The sequence below is a fragment of the Ambystoma mexicanum genome, chromosome 7p, assembly GCF_040938575.1.
Source record: "Ambystoma mexicanum isolate Mex_15411 chromosome 7p, UKY_AmexF1_1, whole genome shotgun sequence".
NCBI lineage: Eukaryota > Metazoa > Chordata > Amphibia > Caudata > Ambystomatidae > Ambystoma > Ambystoma mexicanum.
Window position 1 is genome coordinate 230,904,132 of NC_090939.1, and position 15,688 is coordinate 230,919,819.

Consider the following 15,688-nt stretch of genomic DNA (forward strand, 5'->3'; position numbering starts at 1 on the left):
TATTACAAACACCCCAATATCCACCAATAGCGCAATATGTTTCACAATATCTTCAAAAGCTGAGGGAGACCCCTTAGGGAGCAGGTAGGTCTCTAATTCTGGATCATCATCTTCAGTGTTATGGCAGTAGCAGTTTATTGTTCTATATAGCCTGCTATTGCAACCATAACCTTTTCTTTTGGCCGCTGCACAATCCCATGTCCACACAAACTTTACACATGTTTGCATTGATGTGGTTTGTTAGTTTGGGGCATGAACCTCCACATGCCCCTCTCTGCCTATTATACAGCTGAGCACAATAGAGAGTCTGTGCTGGCTGCTGCAGCGATTCATTCTGATTGGCCGAGAGAAGATCTGTAAAGGTATCCATGCGCTAATTGTATAAGATCTGGTTCATAATAAAATCATTAGAAGCATGCACAATTACCTAAACCGATCATCATAAGTACCTTACCATTATCTATAATCAAGAGTGGAAGTTACGTTTCCACAGAACAAGGGTTGCTGGCTGCATGTCCCATCATCCACCCTCCCACCTCCCCCAACCTGGTGTAAACATTTTTTGATCTTCAAGAATGGTGCACATATATAGTGTTAAAGTTACTGAAGTAGAAGGAAAGGTGCACACCATCAAGAGATACCCAGCAAGCATTCAATTACGTGAGGGTCCTATACAGGAGCAGGTTAGATATTTGGGATAATTGTTACTTATTGGCAATAACATTTTGTTAATTCCCAATAGGTTCCAGATCCTAGCCCACCCCAAATTTAGTGGAAGGAGTTCTAGCTGCTCCTAGTTCATGCCCATAGTAAAGCTGGCTTCCATCTATAGGTGGGAAAGCAGGTGTCTCGTCAGAGACATCAGTGTGTATAATCCATCCTCATCTACATCCCCTAGTGGGACAACTAGGAGATTCCATGAGAGTTGCATGCCAACAATATTACCATTGATATCTATTCATGTTTCATCTTTTGGCAAGCCCACCATGTGTGGAACATGTTTCCCCTTTCCTTACAACTCCTCTTGTACATCAGAGACCAACCTGGGTAAAAGTGCAATAGGTTTTTGGGTGCCAAGTATAACCTGTAATGTGACTTGACATAAATCCCTGGCCTAAAGGTTTTGTCACAAACCAGGACCCCAAATACTGGTGCTTTGTTTTTTTTTAATTCATAGGAGTTTATATTTTTCAGTGTTCCATATTTTCCAGTGTAGTTGTGTCTCTGCTTTCTTCGCCGGTAAAATAGCTCAGCGGGTTGTAATCTGTGTGTGATCTGCAGGTTGCAGGTTCGAATCACGCTAAAGCCTTTCATCCTTCTGAGGTCGATTAAATGAATACCAACTCCGGTTGGGTGATATTGCATGTATATATGTCCTATGTAAAGTGCGTAGGCGTAAGGGCTATATAAATAACACATAATTATCCTTTTCAGTAATGAGGATCCTGAACTTGAAGTAGTTAATCTTGAAGATTAAGATGCCAGAAACATTGTTCAAGTTCTTGGACTCCTTCCAGCCCTGTACATGTGGTACCTTATAAATTATACAGTTCTTGCTGGATGTGCCACATATTTCACCAGGCATGTTAACCAATGGCTCTATCGAAGAAGAACATGCTTGCTCAATGCCCGTTCTAAAGTCTGCAAACTTCCTATGGCACTGCCACGCTAGCCAATCCCCAATATTAAGTGTTGACAGAACAATTGCAGCACTCCAATGATATATAGAAGACCTTTAATGTGCAATTTCAATGTTGAGCATCCTTTATAGGAATTGTATCAACCACAGTTAAAAATGTGTTTGGACCCCTGGGTTGTTTTCAAGGCCACATCAATGTCTTGTTAGTTCCTTATGACAGACCAGCTCAAGCTGAAACAATTGCCAACGCTGGTCGAATGGCACGAACATGTTGACAGTGGCTGTAATTCAATCAAATCCATCATTGTGGAACAAAAGAGCCTTTGTGATATCAATCAGGGTGGTTTCAGCCTGGGAGCAACTGGTCGTGCAGTCTGTGTTTCAAGGCCCATCAAGGCTGACATCAGCCTGACGTACATGCAGTAGAACCGTATGGATATCACAAATGCTCTTTAGTTCCACAATGATGGATTTGATTGAATTGCGGCCACTGTAACTCTGAGTATTGGTAAATAGGCAATACTGGAAAATCCCGATTTGCACTAATGGTGAAAGGTCAACACTTAATATTAGGGATTGGCTATTGTGGAAGCACCATCGGACGTTTACAGACTTTAAAACATTCCTGGTGATGACCGGGTACTGCCTCCCCCCGCCTGGGCACATGCAGCTGGGCCAACACACATTCTCACATTACATTCTAATTATTGCAACTATAATTTATTTAGTACCTAGCGCAGTTGATTTCACTTCTAGTGCCCTAACCCAGTGAATATATCACCCATTTATACTTTATTATTATTATTATATTATACGATATCGAGTTCTTTATTCTTATCCTTGTACACAGTGTGATAAGGTTCAGAGGGTAGGGGGGCTGACCCCTACAACGTCCCTATGTGCCAGTATGCAAGTGTGCATTAACCCTTCGTCTCCAGCTTCATTTCACCAGGGGAGAAATTGTTGTCTGGATTTCTTTTCTTTATGTAGTTGGATTGCACAGCAGAAATCAGAGGGGGTCCTGCAATGCAAACCGGGCCACCAAGGGGTAACAGCAGCGGGGACGCAGGAAGCCGCAGCACCCAAAAGCATGCCAAACCCAGAGCTCCATTGCAGAGCTGTAGCGGCTGGGGCCCACACACTGAGGGGACACTTGGCAGAACAGGGGCGGTGCCTAACAGACTTGTGACCATACCCGCGACTCAAATGGGCCACCGGGGACAGTCGATGTTTGCTGCAACACATGGGGAGCTGCAGCACGGAGAAAAAGGAATCCACATGAGCGGTCTACCACATTGCAACCCAGACACAAGTCCTTGTGGGACAAGGGGGTGGGGCTTATGCCCCTTTTGAAATTGTTCAGCCTTACCTGAAGAGGCCCTGGAGAAGTAAGAAGATTAAGTTGGTCAGGAGCAAACAACCTATCACAGAGAGAGGAGGGGGAAAATAAGGAAGAAAAAGGAAAAAGGAAGGGGTGGCTACAACGACTGAGGTCAGCATTGGAGTGGAGGAAGACCAAGAAACCAGCAGGAAGAAGGAAGGAGCAGTGGAGTGTGGAAGAGTTTATTGAAAGCGGACAGGGCATTCATGCAATGGTACTGCAGAGGGAGTGTGCTTGCCTCGGTGGCAAGTGAGTAGGAGCTAGGCTAGAGAGTGACTGTGAAGTGAATGATATTGGGTGAAAGGAGGGTGTTTGTGTAGTGGAGTGGAAGGAAGGGAGTAGTAGTGGTGAGAGGATAGTAGTAGTGGTGATGGGAGAGCAATAGTGGTGAGAGGAGAGGCGTCCAAGTGAACGTAGTTGAAGTGGGAGGAGAATAGGATTAAAGTAACAGTAGAATGAGAGAAGGAAAAATATTGAAGATCAAAGGGTCAAGGCAGGGATGTGGAGTGAAACATCAGAAGGACAGAATGTTGGTGGGAGGAGACAGGGGAGAGTAAGTCGGTAGCGAAGATTGGTAAGGTGAAAGTTGGCATGTGTGGAACTAGAAACATCTTACATAGTGATTGAGCAATTGCAAGGCACAACCTGGTGCCTATCAGAACACTTACCCAAGTTGAGAGTAGAGAAAGTTAGAAAGTCCCTAAGGGAGTGAGCGAGCCTGCACTCAGGGGAACCACGATTAGCTTAAATCCAACAATGACCAGGAGCTACTTGTGGCTTCACAGGCCAACAGATGCAGACTAAAACGCAACTATGTAAATGTAACCCTTTAAATTTGGGACAATCTATAAATAAACATTCTGACACATCTAAATCACATTTAAAGCATAATGGCTCATAAATAATGGATACAATTATGTTTGCATTTTATGTGGAAGTTAGATTTGCATAACGTTATGTACTAGCTCCTCATTCCTCAGTGGTAGCTCCTGCTTACCCAATCCTAATGTCCAGCCCTGTGGGTAGACCAAAGGTAAGAACTCAGACAGCAGGGGACACGTTTGTTAAGATGGATTTCTAGAATCTGGCCTGGTGGACCGATTTTAGGCGGCCACCCTAGTTATAGTGAACAGGGGAAGTCAGAGGTTAGCCAAAACCCAATCAGGTAAATGTGGAGAGCAGCCAAGGCTATTCTCAGGGAGAGTGTTAGTGGGATCAGGGGTAAACAATTAGTCCACACAGTGAAGCACACAATAATTCAATGGAGACAGGAATGTATAAAACTACATATATTTATTCTTGCCTTAAACACACAAAAATTAAACAAGCAGGTGATAATATCGCACAACACTCAATAACAAACAAATATAAAGTCACCATAGGTTCTTAAAATGCATTTATTGACTTAAATCAATAAAACAGTGACGTGATGCAGTAAAGATGGAACCAAGTCACAAGTGATATTTCCCATCTTTAACAGTGCAATCCCTAAGAAGAATGGGGCCTTGTGCCCAAATGTCACAGGAGCCACAATGCTTCTCCCCAGAATGTATCTGTAGCCGGTAAGTGACTTTGTGTTGGTGATTGTTCAAAAGAAGAAATGCAGCAAAGTTACTAGGTAAGTAAAATGCGTTCTTATCTTTTAGATGGTGCAACCCAGGTTTGACGACCAAAATGCAGTGGAATGGAAGGATAAAAAGAGACTTGCTCTCAATGTTATCCTAAGGAGGAGATGGGGTGTTAAGGAGAATTCTCAGAAATGTGCTAATTCCCTTCTACCTTAGACACCCCCAGCTCTTTTGCGGGACTTTAGGACTTTTTATCTCATATAATTTTAATGTGATTTAATTTCTGTGTTCTTTTCTAACTTTGGAGTCTGACAAACTCCATAGGCATCATCTTTACATTGTGTGTCGCAGCACCTTCAGTGCAGTGGCACAGTGAGGTCTCTCAGATTTCCCAAAGGTTTAAATAGCTTCTCTTGGTGAAACTACTATTTCCAGAAGCAGTGAAGTGAAATTGACTTTACTTAAATTTTGTAACTTTCTAGACCCAGCACACGCTATCTTACAATAGGGTGCTGGAGGGGTTACTTAGTATCCCCTTTGTCTAGTTTCTCATGTAACATTTTTATGTTACCCCTTCTACAATAAATGGCTGGTGGCAGTGGTTTACTTTTTACTACCATTTTGTGTTTTTACCACGGGCTGCGTTCCCAGACACAGTAAGGCACTCATGGATACCCATTTCGTCAAAATGGCCCAGGTCTTTTTTCGTCATTTTCTGTTGGGTCCTTCTTGAGATTTACTCTGCGTGCCAAACCAGGTTTGGTCTCTTTGTTCGTTTTGTCTTCGGCGGGATGCACAAGTGTAGCCCGCCTCTGGCTCCAGTATGTCTGGCAGGAAGTGAGGGAGGTGCCCAAAACCCCCTGTGCTTAATCCCGTTTGTTCCAGGTGATTGGCTGGCTGGCTGTCCGGCAAGGACAGCCACCCTGCTGTGTGATTGACAGCTAGGCTGGAATGAATGGGAGAAACCTGCATAAAAGGCGGGGCTTTTTGGCTTGGAAGGCAGAGTCGACCACTGGACGAAGGAATCCGAAGAAGAAATTGGAAGAGACGCCTGCTGCAACTTCTGGACCGTTGGTTTGCCCGGTGAAACCCTGCTGCTGTGCTCAAGCTCCGAATTTGCCTCGACTAGAGAAGCCCTGCAAGGACGACTTCTCCCTTTGAGTTGGTGGGACCAATCAACTCCAAAGTAAGCCCATTTGGACATCCTCTTGAAGCTGGTTGCATTGCCACTGCAGTTGCTGCTGGAACTGAAGAGACAGGGAGAGGAACACCAGATTTGTGCGTTGCTTTTAGGTTGGACCCGAGTGTGAGGAAGATCCTCCAGACTTCCCTGATGCAGGACTGACCAAGCTTGAGCCACCTCAACAGATTGCTGGACCCCAATAGCAAGGAAAGTCTGAAGTGCTATCCGAGAACCGTAGTGTTGCTATTTGCGGTCAGACGCAAGGAGCTGAAACACCGAAGGACCGCTGAATTGAAGTTTGCCCATTGCTGCTGCTGACCGTCCCATTGCAGAGCAGCAGTCCCCTGACGTCCTCCCTCTTGTCCCCACGACTGAGGCTCAGGAACAACTTGATCTGCAGAGCTGCACAGGACCAAAAGCCAGATGGAACCATTTCTTCTAACCAGAGGTACTGTAAAGTCTAAGAGAACTTACCTCTTGTTCTGTGGCCTTACTTGCTCCCAGTTGAGACCTGTCTTGGTTACCTGGCAGAGTTGCTAAAGCTTTGCCCCTTCCCAAGGCTCTCAGCTTGTGGCTCTTCAAGTGTTCTATTTCCTACAAACATTGTGCAAGACTTTTTACCTACCTGCAAAGAAGATCTTCTTACCTCTGACTCTGCAGTTTACCCTTACCCCAGGAAAGGGTTAATTTACTGAACATTGGAAAGTTTTAAAAGTACTTACCAGTTTATGAATCATTTGTTAACCTTTGTTTTCTCCTCTATTGTATCTTTGACACCAAACTCAGTATTGGTCTAAATGTACTAGTGATAAATCAATGTCCACAGTGTCCTAACTATTTAAGTGACCTGAGGGTGTGTGAAGTGTGTGTGCCATCCCCAATGGGTATTATCTGATTTAGAGAAACTAAGAGTGTGTTTCGGGCTGTATTTTAAGTGTTACATATATATTGCTCCCTTCTGAAGAAGGTTTATACAACTGACTGTGAAACAAATTAGTAATTGTTTTATCAAGAAACCTTGAGTCGAAGTGTTTATTTGGATAACTATTGTGAAACACTGTCACAATATTACTGCTCACATTGACCCCTCTTGAGATAAGCTTGACCACGCTACCAACCTGTGTAGTTCAGACTTATACCAAAGGTTGGGTCCTTATTGCCAGGCGGTCAAGGTTTTGTAGTGCACCCAAAGGGTACTGCATACAATCCTGCCTAACGGCGGAGACAAATGCTGTAAGTCTGGTGAATACGAGGAAGCGGCGAGTTTGTTGAAAGAGCTGCGCCTGCCTGCCGAGTCCTGCAACCACACAGAGTACTGCCACACCTGTGCCTGGACCTGCTTGCTAATAAATGTGTGGTCCTGTGCAATACGGGCAGGTGCATAGTATGAACGCCGGGTTCCCCATGTGAATCGGAGATTGGGCATAGCTCAGCTCTTCTCTCTGGAGTTGTGAGTGGTAGGCAGTCGAAGGGTGCTGCTGTGTTGAAGGCTGGGTTTCGGGAGTAGTGCGCGAGACTCCAGATGAGAAAAAAAACGCAGAGTAGGGGGGTGCAACAGAGCAGACTGGAATTTGGAACCACTTTTTTCCCAGTGCTAGCGACAGTGGATAACTGGGCTCAGCCAAAGAACAGAGTTTGGACTGAGGCAGTGGTATCACTGCAATGGAATTTGGTTGGCCAGTGTTCTCCAGTGTGGCTTGGACGTCTGTTGGTTTGATAGTGGATCATGGCAAGTTTGCAATACCTATATTAAGGAGTAGAAGCTCTAATCGAAAACAATTTACCTCTGAGCTCATTCCCAGGTTATTTCGGTGGATTGAATAGGGATTGCGCACATGTATAATGACAGAGTGCTGATTATGGAATCGGCTCGCAGATATGAAGCCAACATAACAGGAATATATCTACTGGTTAACTACTATATGTCAGTTTACATAACTTACAGCATATTCTAGAGGCATAGAGTGCCATAGCAAAAGGTGGAGCCCTTCCACCCCTTGGGGATTTGCCAAATACCACTGTGAGTCACAAAAAATACCAATGAAGCGCAACGTTCCACGCTTTGACCCCAAATAAGTACAACAGTGAAGAATATGTGTGGGCAACCACAGAAATCAAGCCAGGATGAATGGCTATGCACAAAGTATGAAACATCAATTTGTGCAAGCCTCCAACCAAGAAAGGTTTCCTGCCTTTGGCACATCATCGCCACCAGTCTCTGCTGGACAAGGCCAATGGGTGATGCCACTAGATGTCACTTGAGTCCATGAAGACTACACAGCATGTTCGTGTGTTGTGGTTTTTAGTTCATGGACTCTATAGTACAGATATCCAATGCCCAAGTTTGAAAACTATGTGGCAAGATGGAGACGGCAGAACAATGGATAAGTGATACCGAGATCCAAGCAGTAAAAATCTAGACTAATGTGCACAATTTTCAGATGGATCTTAAAGTGATAGGAAAAAATTCAAATAGTAAAGGCTGTTCACTTAGGAATAATATCAGAATCCTGGGGAAGCCGGAATCAATGAACATTGATGAGAAGGAACCTTTTGTAGAGAATACACAATATCACAAAACATGTAGATGGTAGCAATCTGTCATTTGTAAGTGTACACACTCCTAATCTTGTTTTTGTAGATGAAACAATGGCTAATCTTTACAGGAATACAGTTTATGGGCAGGTTCTTTCAACTGTGCCTTTTCATTAGAAATAGGAAGACAGGGAAGCTGACAATGGTCTCTTCCTAAAGTAGTGGTCAGGGGGAATGCACATATGAAAGTATTCTGCACTAAATGATGCATGACATGTGAGCCACCCTGATGCTAGCTAATATACATTGCACTTCTGTACTGGCGTCGCAATCTAGGGCAGACTATATTATGGTATCCCAGACTAATTTTAAAGCCACCATAGAAATAGATTTCTCAGAGCCATATGTAAGACACAGACTAGGATACTCTGAAGGAGCTTGAATGCAAAAAGGCACAGGGTGGTTCCACAAACAGTAATTCACATGGCCCAGAATAGATTTCAAGAAGGTGGTAATGGGGAAATACAGTTCCTTGATTGCCCACTGAGGCTAAATGAAATGTTGAGGAAGATTCCTGTTTTTACTATAGCAAGGTCAACTCCTAGGGAAAGGGGCAATAACATTATAAAGATGAAGAAGATGGAGTAGGGCACCTTACAAGGAATAACAAAAAGAACATATCTGAGATAGATTGTAAACACCTATACACTTCTAAACTTGAAACCTTAGGTATACAAATTACTCTATTTCTCTACCAAACTTCCCTCGGTCGGTTAGGTCGGGACCAGGGGACAATTTAGCATGAATTGCCTACTGTAGATGAAATCTAAGTGATACAAGCATAACTAAATGGTAAAGCCCCAGGATTAGATGCCCTCCAGATTACATTTTATTAAGAGTTTGCTCAAGAAATAGCCCCTAGACTTCTTGAAATGTATATGCCTCTATATGGTGTACTCTCTGTATTGCCCATACAAATCCCCACGGCGGGGAGGGAAGCAAATGCACCATTGGCAGCGTGAAAGCAAGCGACTCCAAGATAGGTCAAGAGACACACGAATGCAAGGTCGACTGAAAGAAACCATATCTAAGAGTGGGGGACTCACCATCCCGGTGGTAAAGTAAACGACTGCTATACACGAAAACCAGAAATACCCAACAGACATTCTTATCAGAACTTTGAACTTTCCAGCCAGGCGAAAGGCCTGGAAATCTATAGATGGACAATTGGGTGGGGGTCAGAAGCCAATCACAATTTGAGCCACTGAGGAAGGAAAACTGTAGAAGACCTGTTCTGGTGTATTTCGTGTTAGTCTTTTTATATTTATTTTAGGGGTCAGCACTTAAATTAGGCTTTTGGAGCAGAGGACTGTTAGTTTTGTAAGACTTGCTGACAAGCACCAGTTATTCTTCTTTTCTTTTGTTAGCTGGGGCCGAGCTGCACCTTCGAGATAGGGAAAGAGTAGAGCACCTTATTTATTTAAATAAAAGTCATGGTTGAACCATGCTCTCTTGCCCACCTTCTGAGTCCAACTTACCACACAGTCTATGGCCATGTATTACAAAAAATAAAATAGCCCTTAAAATACGTTTAAAGGATATTGAAAGTCACCTCTTAGTTTCGGAGCCTTACAAAAAGGAACTGTGCCTTTGGCCTTGTTCCTATATTTGGCCACAGAACTCCTCTGACTTATATGCTTAAAAACGCATGGAAGGAGGTTGTATATCCCATATATCCTGGAAAGGAGAATTTAACTGACAAGTATAAAGTGCACTGTGGAAATTAAATGAATGTCCTGGAAGCAATGGAAGAAAAAGTTATATATTGGATAGGATAGCCTCTTTCAGTAATGGCCCACACCGCTCTTGCAAAGAAAGTTATTGTTCCCCAATTACTATTGCATTACAAGTTTGACAGTAAATCCGATTATTTACTATCAAAATTGTTTACAGATACCGCCACTCGGTGCCATGGCATTACCACAGGAATACGATTGGTGGTATGGTGGTGTAAATCCCCATTTGTGGAGTCCATATAACTCCATGGAGAATTTTGGTGGATTTACTGTGAGCGGTAATACTGTGTGGTAATTCTCCCAATTTTTTTTGGGAAATGTGGAAGATTCACCTCCAGCTTTCTGCTGCAGGTTAATCCTCCCCTTGACCTGCAAACATGCAATTCAGTGGTGTTTTTTGATGTGCAACTCGAGAGACCTGGCGCAGGAGGTGATCTCAGGTGTGAAGCCCTCACAGTTCATGGTTGATAGCCAGGCCTGTATGTCTGGGTGTTCAGTGTTGTTGGTGAGGAGTAAGAATTCGGTCTTGGAGGGGTTGAGCTTCAAGTATGCACTGGACATCCAAGACTGGATCAGCGACAGGCAGGTTTTGAGCCTGTGGATGCCCTTGATGGAGTCTATCTTGGACGTATAGCTGTGTGTCGTTAGCGTATTAGTGGATGTTGTGTGTGACTAGGAGGGCTCCCAGCAGCTCCATGTATAGCTTGAAGATCACTGAGGACAGGATGGAACCCTGCTGGACTCCACAGGTGACTGATAGCATTGGCGATTTAGAGTAGTCCATCTAAACAAACTGCAGGCGGTTGGCAAGGTAGGACTTGACCCATCGTAGTACCAGGTCGCTGATCCCCCATGCGCCGATGTGGGGTATCCGTGAGCGCCTGGTGGTCTACTGTGTCGAAAGTGACCAGGAGGCTGAGTAGAACCAGGGGGCACGGTTGGCCATCATCAAGGATGTTGAGGGAGTCTACCACATGTATGGTTGCCGTCGCCATGCTGCTGGGGCAATAATTACCTAGGTTGTCAGATCCAGAGTAGACTTCTTTAGTAGAGAGAGGATTTGTCCTGTCTTTAGGGTCAATGGGAAGGTGCCTTGAGTTAGGGAGTGGTTGAATTCCAGGTATGGAAGGAGAGCTCCTGCAGGGAGGGTCTTGGGGATGGATGCTGGGAGGATATACGATGTGGCTCGGAGGGCAGCCACGATTTCCACCAGGTGCTCTGTAGAGAGTGTCTTGAATGTTGTCCAGGATGTGGATATTTCACAAGGAGGGATATAAGGTGGGTCTGTGAATGCATAGCTGGTGTCTATGTGCTGGTGAATCTTGATGATTTTGTCGGTCGAAGAAGGTGTTGATGGCGGTAGATTGTTCAATGGCGTGGTATGGCAGGGTCGGGTAGTGGGTTGACGCAGCACTTGATTTCTTTGAAGAGAGCTCTGCTTTTGTTGTCAGCTTCTGTAATGGTGTTCTGATAGTAGGAGGCCTTGGCTGTGTTGAGTAGTTGTCGGTGAGTTGCTCCGAGTTTCTTGAGGATCACCAGGTCAGATGCAGTCCTTTAGCGGCGCAAGGTTTTCTCTGGTTTCCTGATGACTCTTTTGTTGAGGTCGAGTTATTGTGTGGATCAGGGTGCTGATGGTTTCGGTAAGCAGGTGCTTTGTTTACGAGGCATGTGTCGGTCGATGGAGGCTGGGAGGGTGGCGTGGAGTGCTTCCAGTAGAGCCTCGCAGGTTCAGTTGGGGGTGTTCGGTCCATGTGAGGTGGAGGTTGGTGAGGCTTTCTGTGAGGGTGTCCACCGGGAAGTTCTTGAAGGACCTGGAGGTCTGTCTGATGGGTTTCTGGCATGAGTGCTTGACTGGGGTGGTGTGCAGGATGTTGAAAGGCACAACCAGGTGGTCAGACCAGTCAAGCAGGAGAGGACAGCTGTAGTGATGGGAAGGCAGTGCAATGAAAATTAGGTCGAGGATGTTACCTTTCTCATGCGTTGGGTCTTTTGTGTGCTGTGTGAGGCTGAGGGTGTCAAGAAGGCAGAGGAGAGAGCTTTCTTCATCGGTTTGCTGGCCTTGTTGCCTGGTTGGTTGAAGTCGCCTAGGAAGATGTTTGTTGGCGTGCATGTGGGACATGGTGGTGACCAGGCCGGTGAAGTCTCTGATGAAGGCGGTGTTGGGTTTAGGTGGTCTGTAGTTGAGATGGAAGGTGACTGTGTCCTTCAGAGAGAGTGGGAAGTGTCGACTTCATGTCTGGTGCAGGGCCATGAGGTGTTGTGGATGACTGCAAGGCCTCCACCGTCTTGTTCGACATGTCTCTAAATTGGATACTGTACCCGTCTCGGACAAGGACATCTAGGATGTGGGTGGAGGTGGGTGTCAGCCAGGTCTCAGTGATGACGATGGTGTCAAGGATGTGTGTAGTGATGAGCATGGCGATGTCTGCTGCATGGTGATAGCTGAGCGGACGCTGGCGAGGTTCAACATCAGTGTTGTGGATAGTGAGTGGGTGTTGATGGGCTTGAAGCTGATGTGGGTGACGTTGCTGCAATGCATTAAAGAGTCCATGCCTTAGAGGAGGGGCAATGGCATTAGCTGGTGATGGTGGGTGATGGCCTGTGCTTAAATAACTGTTACAAGAGCATTTGAACAGGGGGGACTTTCTGTATCTGATAGTACAATGCATTTTATTGTGGGGCATGCACATTTTGTTGCATAGTGTTTTACGGATAAGCACAAATGCTCACATTTGACACATAGGTGTAGTTATCACATTTGAAAAACTGTTCTGGGATCCCTTTAAACTTTTGGGCATTCATAATTTGGGTGACCGCTACATAAATCGAATGGTGTTATCTTTGTAACAACTGCAAGGATGTGGATAGGTGAATGCTTTAACTGTCTTTCTGTAACATAGACTTTTGCATATTATGAAGGCACATATATGGACCACATCATACAAACACCCTACATCACCTGTTGCGATGGGTTTGACCAATCCTGTCTCCCCAGCCTCAGGTTTAATATAATCTTGGCACTTTAAAATGGTAAACACTTGGAGAAAAGAGAGGGCCGTTTTTGCACTTTCTAGATTGCGAAAATACTCAAAACACAACTATTAAACTAAAAGGGGAATAAGGCTGGACAAAATGGGTGTCTTTTAGCTACGCATTCAAATGGATCAATTTTAAATGTTTGCACCAATGTTTCCATACGCCAAAGAGATTAAATGCAAACGCCAGCGATGTGGGAACACCAGGCAGATTATATGCATGTCCTCTGGTATTGTCGAGGAATCAGCAGGTTTTGGTTATGAGCATAATGGTATAACAAGGGAGGAAATGCCCACCCATACGCAATATGAGCATAATGGTATAACAAGGGAGGAAATGCCCACCCATACGCAATATGAGCATAACCAGGGAGGAAATGCCCATCCGTATGCGAATAGGGGTATTTTGGTGTGTTCATGTGATTTACTGATGGTAAAAGGCATTTTCTATGTATGGCTGTTGTAGTGGCCAGATCTATAGTCCCAGTGGCAAAGCTTGATTAATGATAGAATTCCCACAGAATTTAGTGAAGAACAGGAATCCAATTATGCTAGGATTGTATCTATGAGCAGGTGACACAAGGCTATATGGAATGACCTAAAGACTTACCTTATTCAAAATAATGCTCATGCATGGAAACTCTGGTTGTGTAAGATGAAGGTCTATCTGGTGATAACACGAACAATGTATGCCCATGAGATAAATGTATACGCATATGAGAATTGCTGTACAATGACTGTGGAATTCAATGGCACCTATGTGATTATGGTTTAGTACCACTTTGACAGCTAGTTTAGTTTTAAGGTTGGGTTAACCATATGGACTAAGTCTAACCTCAAATATTGTGCTGTTGGCATGGACTAAAAAACATTGGAATAAAGAAAATAAAAAGTATCATCAGAACAAGTAAAAGAAACATTAACATTCTGCATTACTCAAATAGACATTTTTCACACAACTCGCAAAACTGTTTTTTTCTTTTAAAATATATTTCTGTGAAATGGCTTAAACACAACAAACCTTACACCATTGTTTTTTTTTTATATACCAGCATAAGAAAATAAGAAGAAAAAAAAACAGAATTAAAAAGGAAATCGCATTAACTAGCACGTTTACCTGAAAGAGTCCTCAAAGCATCTCGTCATGTAATCCCACAGGAACTCTGTGCTTAAGGCAGTGATCAACATGTTGGCTGTTTTAATGATCTCAGAGGCAGTCTTGTTTTCCTTGATGGAACTAAAGAGGTAGAAAATGGTATGTTAAAAGTGAACATCAGCTGGTAGACTAAGAGTGGTCAGTACTTCAGTCTTTATCGCAAAAGGGGAAACACATTCTTCTGCACAGAACACAAGTCAAACATCTACAAAGCCTTTAATGAATTTAAGCACAGTTGCGCTAATTGTTCAGTCTTCCTATCGATCTTAGCTCAAATATGTATATTCACAGATTATGTACTGCAGAGTTTTGAAGAAATGGGAAATGTGTTGATGGCATTGGCTCGCCAAACTAGAAAACTGAAAAATCAATTTGTTTTTGGTCAATAATTGAATGTACTATTAGTTGGATATACTAAAACATGTGGACAGGTCCTATTCGGATAGCATATCAACATGAGGAGAGAACATTTGGTTGTGCCACTTTTTGGGTAAAGACGGGTAATGATGCAAAGATCTACAATGCAGGGCTTCTGGGGAATCAATGTATGTGTTAAGGTACATGAAGCATTAAGAGTTACTTAGTAGTGTTGTGAGGCTTTAGGGTGCCCTTTTATTTATCTGGGTAGGCATCCTGCTTTGGTGACCATCACCACTACTGTGACAGCCACACAACACAAGTGTATTTGGGCAACTCTGCCAACAAAACATGGCCATGGACAGGATTTTTTGAATGGATCAGATTTGTTCTAAGTTGTTACACACACACGCAGCAAAGTTGAGAAAAATGCTGGGGCCGATTCTATGGGGACCTCTCTATTTACACTATGTGTTAATTCACTTCACTTTATTACTCATGCTTTTTTTTACTGTACTTCCCCTCCGCCCCCCCCCAATCCCCAATCATATCTGACAGTTCACTTTGATTTTACGTCAACCGATATGTAGCCACTACTTTATGGTTCGATTATCCTTAATCCTTTCAACTGCCAATGTTCTCTGCACACTCCAGTGTCGGAGGTTCCATGGAAATGCTACTATTAACTTTGTGAATGACATGTACCACCTTTCGTTGTGCACCCAGACAAACTGCATGTTTTTTCTACAAAACCAGGGCTTTTTATTGGCTCATCTCAAGTATTCATCTCAGATTGTACTTTGACGATATAAGAGAAAACGTCAAGATTTTCAATAGTATTAATTTTTTAAAAAGCCAACACGGACTCACAAATCCTGGACCGCTAACCTTGAAAAGGGGGGCGTTATTTCCCAAGGCTTGATCAGCGAACTCGATAATACTCAGATCTGTGAGGTCTTTATGCCCAACAGGGATGTTATGTACCTTCATAGACGAGGGGTCAAGCATCGTCGTACCTCTTACTGAAGCCACAGATTT

General features: G+C 43.9%; 1 protein-coding gene across 3 annotated transcripts in view; it reads right to left on the reverse strand.

Annotated features, from left to right (window-relative positions):
- Positions 1-15,688, reverse strand: part of DOP1B (DOP1 leucine zipper like protein B) — a 1,145,257-nt gene that overhangs the window by 597,540 nt on the left and 532,029 nt on the right. For all 3 annotated transcript variants that reach the window (XM_069636119.1, XM_069636117.1, XM_069636118.1), the window contains exon 11: positions 14,255-14,374. In XM_069636119.1, coding sequence (XP_069492220.1) covers positions 14,255-14,374 — 120 coding nt within the window. The remainder of the gene's footprint in view (positions 1-14,254; positions 14,375-15,688) is intronic.